This window comes from Sprattus sprattus (assembly GCF_963457725.1).
Source record: "Sprattus sprattus genome assembly, chromosome: 14".
In the NCBI taxonomy this organism is placed as follows: domain Eukaryota; kingdom Metazoa; phylum Chordata; class Actinopteri; order Clupeiformes; family Clupeidae; genus Sprattus; species Sprattus sprattus.
Window position 1 is genome coordinate 2585828 of NC_137912.1, and position 12500 is coordinate 2598327.

A 12500-nucleotide genomic window follows, 5' to 3' on the forward strand; every position below is an offset into this window, starting at 1 on the left:
CTTAGTGTATAAGTGTAGTCTCACACACTCACACACACACACACACACACACGTGCACAAACACACCCATCTGAGAGACATCCTTAGTGTAGAAGTGTAGTCTTACACACACACACACACACACACCCACACACTCACACACTCACACACACACACACACACACACACACACACACACACACACACACACACACACACACACACACACACACTCCCATCTGAGAGACATCCTTAGTGTAGAATTCCAGATAAATCCAGCGAGCCCCTAATTCAACACATTCTGTTAAACACACACACTCAGCCTTTTTCCATAAAAGCTCCATAAAAGCTAAATAGTTTTCTCTTGTCTTACACACACACACACACACACACACACTAAGCCCTTTTCCATTTAAGAGCTCAATTTGTATATCTTCACACACACACACACACACACACATACACATACACATAATTGTGCACTCACACATACACACACACACACACACACACACATACACACACACACACACACGTGTACACACACACAGCCTTTTTCCATTTAAGAGCTTGCCTCGGTCTTCTGTTTCCATGACGAGTTCCCATATCGGGGACAATCGCAAACAGATCACATCAGCGCTCGTGGACGCGAGTACACGAAAAAATTCATCAAAATGACATTTAAGGGTGTCATGAAACTGTTGAAAATAGAGAACATCAGTGCTAGAAACTTCTAAACAGTTCAGTCGCCACGCAAGTACACATTCAATTAATTAAACTGACATTTAAGCATGTCATGGAATTGTTTGCAAAAGTTTTGATATATCGAAAGTTACGTATGTAACTACGGTTCTATGAATCACTGGATGACCGCTAGACGGTGCTTTCAGCACTGGATGTTCCATCTCGCGCACGCGCAGGTCGAGTGTATACCAACATAGTCACGTCGTGACCCCGATGACCCCCGGAGAGTCTATATCTTCCGGTCGGGTCAGGGAATCTGTTCCTTCACAATCTTCTCGCGAGAGCACGAGGATTCTGAGTGACGGAACGGTCTAGCGGTCATCCAGTGATTCATAGAACCGTAGTTACATACGTAACTTTCGTTCTATTTCATCCTTACTGACCGCTAGACGGTGCTTTCAGCACTGGATGACGTATACCAACAAAGTCACGAAGAACTCTATCACTTGCCTTACTGAGAGGAAGCAGCAGAGTCACGCAACAGGACCACAGCCAACGGCTGGGGAGTGGCAACATATACCCGGTAGAACCTGGAGAAGGTACTAGGTGATGTACATGACGCTGCTTCGCAGACATCTTCCAGGGGAATGCCCTGCGAGGCTGCCCAGGATGTCGAGACAGCTCTGGTGGAGTGACACCTCACCCCGGATAGCAGGGGGTGCCCACTTCCCCTTTGTATAGGTGACAGGATCACGGCCAACAGCTGAGGAGTGGCAACATTCACCCGGTAGAACCTTGACAAGGTACTAGGTGATGTACATGACGCTGCCTCGCAGACATCTTCCAGGGGAATGCCCCGCGAGGCTGCCCGGGATGTTGAGACAGCTCTGGTGAAGTGGCACCTCACCCCGGATAGCAGGGGGTGCCCACTTCCCCTTTGTATAGGTGACGGGATCACAGCCAACAGCTGAGGAGTGGCAACATTCACCCGGTAGAACCTTGACAAGGTACTAGGTGATGTACATGGCGCTGCCTCGCAGACATCTTCCAGGGGAATGCCCCGCGAGGCTGCCCAGGATGTCGAGACAGCTCTGGTGGAGTGGCACCTCACCCCGGATAGCAGGGGGTGCCAACCTCCCCTTTGTATAGGTGACAGGATCACAGCCAACAGCTGAGGAGTGGCAACATTCACCCGGTAGAGCCTTGAGAAGGTACTAGGTGATGTACGTGACGCTGCCTCACAGACATCTTCCAGGGGAATGCCCCGCGAGGCTGCCCAGGATGTCGAGACAGCACTGGTGGAGTGGCACCTCACCCCGGATGGCAGGGGGTGCCCACCTCCTTTATACGCCTGGGTGATGGCCTCCACCACCCAGTGGGACAGTCGCTGCTTGAAAAAAGCAGAGCCCCTCCTAGGGTCACCATAGCAGAGGAAAGCTGATTTCGACCGCCGAATACCTGCGGTCACAGCCACATATGCCCTCAGGGCCCGCACAGGGCACAGTCATTTCAAACTGTCTTCCCCCTCAGGGGGAATAAGTCGCGGCAGGTGGATAGGTCGATTGAGGTTGACTGTGTAAACCTTCAGAAGAAACTGAATTCGGCCACAGGGTAACCCCTGGGCCATCCAGACTCCACCTCAACAGGGGCCGCTCATGGACAGTGCATGGAGCTTTTTAACGTGCTTCGCCAATGCGACAGCGACGAGAAAGCCGTCTTGTTAGAGACCCACTTTAGCTCTGCCTGAGCCAGGGGTTCAAGGAGACAACACAAGGCATCAAGCACAAGGTGCAGATCCCATGCTGGGGCGCGCCGTGCTTGTGGGGGGTGCAGCCCTAGTGCGCCCCTCAGAAAAAAGGGGGGCACCGACCTGTGGCTCCCCACCGTGTCATTATCCACCAGAGCATATCGGGAGGATAGCTGCCACATACACCCCAAAGGTAGCCGGGGACCGGCCCCCATCCAGGAGTGACTGGAGAAACTCTAAGGCGCTAGGGACCACGCAATGCACGGGGCCCTCGCCATGCGGCAAACAGCCTGTTCTCATACTGCGCCCGGGTAGGGGGTGCCCGGGCATTCAGTATGGCATTACGGACAACGTCCAAACATCTGTCAGCAGTGGGTTGGGCCCTGCGGGGCCAGACCAACAGCTGCAACCGATGAGGGTCAGGATGCCATATCCGACCCTGTAACTGAGACAGGAGATCCTTCCTGTCGGGGAGGCGCAGCGGCATCCCGCTGCAGCCTGCACAGAAGTGGAAACCACGTCTTCCCTGGCCAGAAGGGGCTACCAGCAGCAGTCTGTGGCCCTGCTGGAGAACTCCCTGTAGAGTTGGAAAAATCAACGGGATTGGCGGAACGCAACTCCCTGGTGATTGATATGGGAGACGGTCGAAACCTTGTCTGACCGCACGAGCACGTGTCGGCCTTCCAAGAAGGGCAGAAGCCTGCAGTTCCCTGTGCACAGCCCGCAGCCCCAGAGCATCAACAAGGTGACACCCTGAGTCTCCTGTGCCGGTGCTGCTCGGCGTCCAGATGAAAACTGTGAAGCCACCACTGGAGGGGGCGTAGCGACAGCAGGCCTAGAGGGACCACAGTAGCAGCTGCTGTCAGCTTCCCTAGAAGGCGCAGAATTCCGCGTAACGCAACTGCCTGCCTTCCTGAATGGGGAAGAAGGTATAGGCCGTCGTACAATCGCCGTGGCGATGGACAAGCCCTCATGGCGACTGAATTGAGAGTCACCCTGAGAAGAGTGTGATCTGCGATCGGACCAGGCAGCTCTTTGCTAAATTGAAGGAGATGCAGCGTGTCCGGGCCATCTGAGACCAGGACGGGGCACAAGGGGCCAGTCGCCCAGGTACGGCAAGATTGTCATGCCCTGAGACTGTAGGGGTGAGAGGGCTGCCACCACACACCTGATGAAGGCACGTGGGGAAGGGAGAGGCCAACTGGGAGCACCCTGAACTGAAATGATGTCCCTGAAGCGCAACCGCAGAACCGTCTGTGGTGTGGCGCTATGGGTTCCTGAAAGTAGGCATCCTTGAGGTCTACTGACGTAAACCACTCCCCCCTGGTTATTGTACGCAGAACCTCTCGCCATGCTCAGCATGCGGAACCTCAAGACCTTAGGGAACCTGTTGAGGCCCCTCAGGTCGAGGATGGGACGGAGTCCGCCAACTTTCCTTGATACTAGAAAGTAGGTTGAGTAGAACCCCCGGGTTGTGTCAGGGGGTCTACCGGCTCGATGGCACCCCTGTCCAGGAGGGTGGGCAGTTTGGTTGCATCGCTGGGCCGGGGTATTTATATTTACGGCCAGTAATTTAGCAGGCGCCTTTATCCAAAGCGACCTACAAAGTACACACATCTCTACATTTACACTGATGGCACACTGCACATCAGGAGCAATCAGGGGTCCAGTGTCTGTTCAAGGGCGCTTCGACAGGGAATCGAACTAGCAACCTCTTGTCAGCTGTTCAGGTGACAGACCCAACAGCTGCTCTGCCCCAGCCAATCTAGCCGCCCTCACTGCCTGCGGTATGTAGCTGCAATTCATGCAGGGGTTGTCTGAAACCCTGCCCTCAGGTGCTCGACACAGAGACAAGAGGGGCATCGCTCATGGCCACCCTCCACCTGCAGGGGGCCATGCAGGCCGCACAAGAGTGGTTGCCCACCATGTCTGCAACCCACGCACCACTGAGAGAGAACGGTAGTAGTTAGCCTCAGTAGTGAATAATGGTCCCAACATAATGGGGACAATCAGAATAGACTAGGTGCCGGGAGAGGGGGGCAGGACCGCTGCCTCCACCGACAATATTCACAGGCCAGCAGTTACAAACCACACCTGTGCTGGGAGCGGGAAGCGAGAGCACTACCCTCACCAGGAGAGGGTGGATGGCCACACACAACGAATTATACGGTGCAGAGCAGATGCCGGGAGAGGGAGGCAGGAACCGCTGCCGTCACCGACAAAATACCTGCAGGCCAAACTACAAGCCACACCTGTGCTTGGAGCGAGGAGCGAGAGCACTACCCTCACCAGGAGAGGGGAATAGCCAACTCAATGGGTTAATCAGCATAACTATAGAAAGATATAGATGCGGAATAAATGCCGTGAGAGGGAGGCAGGAACCGCTGCCCTCACCGACAGATATTAAGGATCAACAGTCAACCACAATGTGCTGGGAGCGGGGAGTGAAAACACCACCTTCACCAGAAGAGGGAAATGGCCACACTTAATGGGGCTATAGCGCAGAATAGATGCCAGGAGAGGGAAGCAGGGACTACTCACCGTCACCGACAAATATTTTATAAATCACACCTGAGCTGGGAGCGGGGAGTGAAAGCACTACCTTCACCAGAAGAGGGAATGGCCACACTTAATGGGGCTATAGCGCACAATAGATGCCAGGAGAGGGAAGCAGGGACTACTCACCGTCACCGACAAATATTTTATAAATCACACCTGAGCTGGGAGCGGGGAGCGAAAGCACTACCTTCACCAGAAAGGGGGGAATCGCCACACTTAATGGGGCTATGCGCAGAATCTATGCCAGGAGAGGGAAGCAGGGACTACTCACCGTCACTGACAAATACTTTATAAATCACACCTGAGCTGGGAGCGGGGAGCGAAAGCACTACCTTCACCAGAGAGGGGAATGGACACACTTAACGGGGCTATAGCGCGGAATAGATGCCAGGAGAGGGAAGCAGGAACCGCTGCCTTCACCGACAAATATTTGCAGGCCAACAACTACAAATACATGCATAACATGGTATGAACTGCATGAACGTTGGTGGTGGGTCGGGCCGTTTGGCGACTGGCTGCCACGCTTCCGTCAGTCCGCCCTAGGGCAGCTGTGGGTACTGATGTAGCTTACCACCACTGGTATGATTGTCTGAATGTATGGCCTAGGTCAGACTACTCTGTAAAGTGTCTTTGAGTATTTAAAGAAGCGCTATATAATTGAATTGATCGGCTGGCTGATACAGACCACACCTGTGCTGGGAGCGGGGAGCGAGCACACTGCCTTCACCAGGAGAGGGTGGATGGCCACAAACAATGAACTGGAACAACAGTATAATACTGGGCTTTCCCACAAATATTGCAGGGAGAACTTATTTTAATGAATCTGACTCAATTCAATTGAGGATTCAATTTAGTGCCAGAGGCGGGATGCGAACCCGGGTCGCTGGCGTGGTAAACCAGCGACCTGAAATTAATTCAACGTGAATTCAGGTTTAAGTGGGGGCGCCGGATGTGGGTTGCGAACCCTGGTTGCTGGCGTGGTAACCAGCGGCTTTTCAGGTGGGCTAAGCATCACTGAAGAAAATTGTTAACTGTAGTCAGATAGGCGTTCACCATGCGCAGGTAATTCAGCTAGCGGAATTGCAGTGCATTTCCTCTGAGTACTGGGAGAAGAAGCGAAGCGCGTCCTTCCAGCGGCTATGGGTGTGGGACAACCACTATGACAGTTAACTCCTTTTAGCCACAACAAAGCAATCTACTGCCAACTCCACCGCTAGACTGGGGCAGTGGGGGTAGCGTAACAATCGCAATAGCACAACATGAAAATGAGTTCAGAATGATACAATTGCATATTAAAGCGCCGGAGGCGGGATGCGAACCCTGGTCGCTTGCGTTGTAAACGGCGACTTACCCATTGGACTACGCCAACTCCACAAGTTCAGTTTTGAATTCGTAGAATTCATTACACGCAAGTAATCCCCTAGGGAATTGTAACTGCGTTTCTGTGAGCGTTGATAAAGGAGCGAACTACACAAGACCAGTAGGTAGTAATCGCAACACAATGAATGGTGGGAGAGGGGCGAACACACCGCTGTCACCACGATATCAACACTTTTTCGCGGCATAAGCTGGTTAGGCAACGTAATTTAACAGCCTAAGTGGTGGGAAGGGGCGAGTACGCTACCTAAACCACAGCATAATTAACTACGGCCTCGCATTTCTATCGGCAAGCGCAGGCGATGCCGATAGTTGCAACCAGCAATAAATTGAGAAAAGATCAAAGTACTTATCCAATACAATCGGTGCGGCCTCTGGAGGGCGAAAATGCTCGCAGCTCCGACTATGTCGCGAGGCCACCGGCACGGAACAGGATTAAGCACTTAATTCAAACTTTGGTTTCCTTACACACAACTACCTGCGAGCGAGAAGATAAAAAGGAACAGATTCCCTGACCCGACCGGAAGATATAGACTCTCCGGGGGTCATCGGGGTCACGACGTGACTATGTTGGTATACACTCGACCTGCGCGTGCGCGAGATGGAACATCCAGTGCTGAAAGCACCGTCTAGCGGTCAGTAAGGATGAAATAGAACTGTAGATTTGGCCCAACTCCATTCCCAAACGTCCACTTGTTATTTGTCATCGTCTTTTTGATGTCTGTGTGTGTGTGCGTGTGTGCGTTTTTGTTTTGTATTTATCTTTGTCTATGTTTCATGCACATTTTCATATAAAGATCTCTCTGCGTACATGTGTGTGCGTGTGTGTGTGCGTGTGTGTGTGCGTGCATGTGGTGTGCGTGTGTGTGTTTGTGTGCGTGTGTGTGTGGGTGTGTGTGTGCGTGCATGTGGTGTGCGTGTGTGTGTTTGTGTGCGTGTGTGTGTGTGCGTGCGTGTGTGTGTGTGTGTGTGTGTGTGTGTGTGTGTGTCCCTGCCTCCCCCAGGACGACCCCTTCTCTGCGCTGGACATCCACCTGAGTGACCACCTGATGCAGGAGGGCATCCTGAAGTTCCTGAAGGACGACAAGCGCACCGTGGTGCTGGTCACACACAAGCTCCAGTACCTCATCCACGCTGACTGGGTAGGTCACACACAAGCTCCAGTACCTCATCCACGCTGACTGGGTAGGTCAAGGGTCACAAGCTCCAGTACCTCATCCACGCTGACTGGGTAGGTCACACACAAGCTCCAGTACCTCATCCACGCTGACTGGGTAGGTCACACACAAGCTCCAGTACCTCATCCACGCTGACTGGGTAGGTCACACACAAGCTCCAGTACCTCATCCACGCTGACTGGGTAGGTCACACACAAGCTCCAGTACCTCATCCACGCTGACTGGGTAGGTCACACACAAGCTCCAGTACCTCATCCACGCTGACTGGGTAGGTCACACACAAGCTCCAGTACCTCATCCACGCTGACTGGGTAGGTCACACACAAGCTCCAGTACCTCATCCACGCTGACTGGGTAGGTCACAGGGCACAAGCTCCAGTACCTCATCCACGCTGACTGGGTAGGTCACACACAAGCTCCAGTACCTCATCCACGCTGACTGGGTAGGTCACAGGGCACAAGCTCCAGTACCTCATCCACGCTGACTGGGTAGGTCAAAGGGCACAAGCTCCAGTACCTCATCCACGCTGACTGGGTAGGTCACACACAAGCTCCAGTACCTCATCCACGCTGACTGGGTAGGTCAAGGGTCACAAGCTCCAGTACCTCATCCACGCTGACTGGGTAGGTCACACACAAGCTCCAGTACCTCATCCACGCTGACTGGGTAGGTCACACACAAGCTCCAGTACCTCATCTCAATGACTGGGTAGGTCAAAGGGCACAAGCTCCAGTACCTCATACACGCTGACTGGGTAGGTCCAAGAGCACAGTGGGGCCTGGTTGTATCCATATTCCATGGTGTAAACACATCCCTTTATATTCATACTTATTATTCCTCATATCCCAGAATCCTCCATATACACGCTGACTGGGTAGGTCAAAGGTTACATGAGTACACCTCAACAGTGAAGATCTGATAGGAAAGGCAAAAGGGTGAATAATATTAGTGGCTACTTTTGACACATTGCAGTCCTTTCTGTGTGAGTGTGTGTGTGTGTGTGTGTGTGTGTGTGTGTGTGTGTGTGTGTGTGTGTGTGTGTGTGTGTGTGTGTGTGTGTGTGTGTGTGAGTGTATGTGTGTGTGTGGGTGTGTGTGTATTAGTGGCTACTTTTAAAACATTGCAGTCCTATCTTCCAGTCATGAACAGATTTTGACTTCAATGTAACCCTAATGTGTTTTAATTACAGTTAGTTTTATTGCATTGTAATTTTAAAAGTATTTATTGTCTAGTATCCCAACTACACAGTGGGGCCTTGTTATGGCCTGTTATGGCCAAGAATGTTTGGGAAGAGTACTGCCCTGACTTCATTTTTTTGTGTGTGTGTGTGTGTGTGTGTGTGTGTGTGTGTGTGTGTGTGTGTGTGTACGCGTGATGCAGATCATCGCCATGAAGGACGGCTCTGTTCTGAGAGAGGGCACTTTGAAGGACATCCAGAACAACGACGTCCAGCTCTACGAGCACTGGAAGACCCTCATGAACCGCCAGGACCAGGAGCTGGAGAAGGTGGGTGTCTGTGTGTGTGTGTGTGTGTGTGTGTGTGTGTGTGTGTGTGTGTGTGTGTGTGTGTGTGTGTGTGTGTGTGTGTGTTGTCTGTCTCTGGGTTGGTGTGAGTGCTGCCTCAATCTGACGTGTTTGTCTCTGGGTTGGTGTGTGTGTGTGGGTGTGTGTTGTCTGTCTCTGGGTTGGTGTGAGTGCTTACGTGTTTGTCTCTGGGTTGTGTGTGTGTGTGTGTGTGTGTGTGTGTGTGTGTGTGTTGTCTGTCTCTGGGTTGGTGTGAGTGCTGCCTCGAACTGACGTCTCGGTCTCTGGGTTGGTGTGTGTGTGTGTGGGTGTGTGTTGTCTGTCTCTGGGTTGGTGTGTGTGTGTGTGTGTGTGTGTGTGTGTGTGTTGTTTGTCTCTGGGTTGTAGGACACCGAGCTGGAGAGCCAGACCGCTCTGGAGAGGAAGAATCTGAGAAGAGCCTTCTACTCCCGAGAGGCCAAAAGCCACATCGATGACGAGGATGAAGGTGACACTTGTCCTTCTGTCTCCAAAAGTTGTCTAGAGCCTCTTGGGATATCTTGTCCGAGTAAGCGACAGTAACTAAGGGGGGGGGGGGGCTTAGCGATAGGTCAATTATATGGAAGTTAGGAGAGGTAGAGCAGTTGAAATGTTCCGTTGTTACCATGGAAGCGTTCTCTGTTGCAGTAGCCCAGTGGAACTTTTAAGCAGAGGTTGAAACCAGGCACACAAACATTCTTTCCGACTCAGAGATCCTCTCCTCCAAACCTGTTGCCTCTTCTTTCTTTTGACTCCAAGTTTAAGTCCAATATGTAGTTAACCACATTGATGGAAGTTTTAAAGGTCCCGTATGTAGTTAACCACATTGATGGAAGTTTTAAAGGTCCAGTATGTAGTTAACCACATTGATGGAAGTTTTAAAGGTCCCGTATGTAGTTAACCACATTGATGGAAGTTTTAAAGGTCCAGTATGTAGTTTACCACATTGATGGAAGTTTTAAAGGTCCAGTATGTAGTTAACCACATTGATGGAAGTTTTAAAGGTCCCGTATGTAGTTAACCACATTGATGGAAGTTTTAAAGGTCCCGTATGTAGTTAACCACATTGATGGAAGTTTTAAAGGTCCAGTATGTAGTTAACCACATTGATGGAAGTTTTAAAGGTCAAGTATGTAGTTAACCACATTGATGGAAGTTTTAAAGGTCCAGTATGTAGTTAACCACATTGATGGAAGTTTTAAAGGTCCAGTATGTAGTTAACCACATTGATGGAAGTTTTAAAGGTCCAGTATGTAGTTTACCACATTAATGGAAGTTTTGAAGAGACATTCAAAACTGCACTTTCAGCTGTTGATAGCTGAATAATATGCCAGATAGATGCAATTCAACAGACTAATAGGTTTGGAATGGAATACAAATTAATACTGTATCTTTCCCATGCTTTCATAATGACATTGTATGTATTATTAGTTGTACTAGTGCAGTGCCCGTAGGAATTATGCATTCTGTAGTGTTAGCAGACGTAGGTGTAGGCTAGCTGTTGTTCAGTGCAGAACTGGGAGGATAACATGACGACGTGGCCCGACATAACTTACAGCGAGAATTGCGCGTATTTCGTGGACTCCATAGCAACAGATGGGAAAGCAATGTACAATCTGAAAGCCTCCGAGGCTTATCAATATAAGCTACCATTTGTAGCGGCCACTCTTGCGTTGTGATTTTGATTGGCACCCAGCCGTTTATTCATACACTCTGACAGGTTTAATGAACACAGAGCAAAGGCGATCACACACAGTATCTTCCGAATGACAGCCTCTCCCAGCCAGGGTAAATGCAGACTGAGGTTTATAATATTGCAATAATGAGAAAACAAAGTCTACACACGAATTACAACAGATACATCGGGACACATCTGAAAACCTCTCATTGCGTCAGTAGATGCATGAACGCATGGTCACTGGTCTAGGCTTACCATCAACATTGAATAGAAAGCTAACTCTTATACAAATACATCAAACTACAATATACTACTTAACATAGTAATGAGAGTTGGTTACATGCGAGGCCCATACGCATCAACTTTGAAACTTAATATAAAGAAGCTTAAAAATAAACTAAACGAAATCAATCACTGTCTTTAGATTATAAAGAAGCTTGAAAATAAACGAATAGATAAAATCAATCACTGTCTTAAGATTACCTGAGCAAAAGTCTGTATCTGTTCACCAAGAAGAATTTGAATGCGGACCTCACCTCCTCTATCCAACGGTATTCTGAACTTTGAGTGAAGGCAGGATAGTTACTACGCGTATATTGTTTGATTGTGACGTCACTACCCATAGTGCCGACGGGACGGGAGACGATAACCCATTGTTTCCTACGGGAAACGGTAAAATACAAATATCTCGAAAACTATAAATTCAAAAATCTTCAAAATCAAGGATGCACAGGTTCATGACATGCGTAAGCTACATGCGAAATCTCATAACTAACCTAACTACCGTCAGTGAGATACGCCCTAGACAGACAGACAGACAGACACACAGAGATTCCTGGATTTATAGATAGATATCTAGATATACTTGTGGACAAACAAAATCTACATATTCCACCTACAAACCATGGATTCTTAGTATCTAATTTACATTTCATCATTTAGCTGACGCTTTTATCCAAAGCGACTTACAAGGATGTATAAACATTTCACATTTACACCGATGGCATCCTGCATATCAATTAGGGGTTCAGTGTCTTGCTCAAGGACGCTTCGACAGGGAATCTATCCAGCAACCTTCTGATTACCAAACGACTTCTCTGCCGCCTGTACCACCTGTATCTCTCTAATTTTCTCCCCAACAGAGGAGGAAGAGGAGGAGGAGGAGGACGATAACCTGTCCACGGGCACCAACCGGCGGTCCAAGATCCCGTGGAAGGTGTGTGGGATAAAAAATATATGTTTCACATTTAATTAAGTAGGTTAGTATAGGATTCCATAGTATAACATACATTGAATTGGTAACTGAGTGTGGCCATGTATTCTGTCTGACCTGTTGGGTAAGGTTTGATGAGGCTTGGGGTAAGGGGATCCTAGGTAAATATTCTTATCTATAGTGGAGGACGAGGTGGCCACAGTGTAAGAGTACGAGGGAGGGGTTTTAGGTATAAGACATGAGTTTGCCCAGAGACTGATGGGCATTGTTGTGGGACATTTCATGAACATGGATTGCTTGTAACAATGCTCCCGATATCGTTAATAAATCTGCAGTACCACTCCAGTTGTCTGTAAGTAATTTTGACCACAGGTGTGCTGGAAGTACCTCTCCTCCGGCGGCCTCCTCATGGTGTTCCTCATGGTCGTCTCCAAGCTCCTCAAGCACTCCGTCATGGTTGCCATCGACTACTGGTTGGCCCTCTGGACCTCCACCCATGGAACCACCTCAGCCTCCAACATCACCGACGGCAACGGCTATGG

General features: G+C 49.9%; 1 protein-coding gene across 13 annotated transcripts in view; it reads left to right on the forward strand.

Moving 5' to 3' along the window:
- abcc9 (ATP-binding cassette, sub-family C (CFTR/MRP), member 9) overlaps window positions 1-12500 on the forward strand; it is an 88131-nt gene that overhangs the window by 49395 nt on the left and 26236 nt on the right. For 11 of the 13 annotated variants that reach the window (XM_080851410.1, XM_080851418.1, XM_080851417.1 and 8 more), the window contains 5 exons: window positions 7351-7488; window positions 8906-9031; window positions 9437-9596; window positions 11888-11961; window positions 12331-12500. The exon at window positions 12331-12500 is cut by the window's right edge and continues 67 nt beyond it. In XM_080851410.1, the coding sequence (XP_080707536.1) occupies window positions 7351-7488; window positions 8906-9031; window positions 9437-9596; window positions 11888-11961; window positions 12331-12500 (668 nt within the window). The remainder of the gene's footprint in view (window positions 1-7350; window positions 7489-8905; window positions 9032-9436; window positions 9597-11887; window positions 11962-12330) is intronic. The other 2 variants (XM_080851419.1, XM_080851420.1) reach the window with 1 other exon arrangement.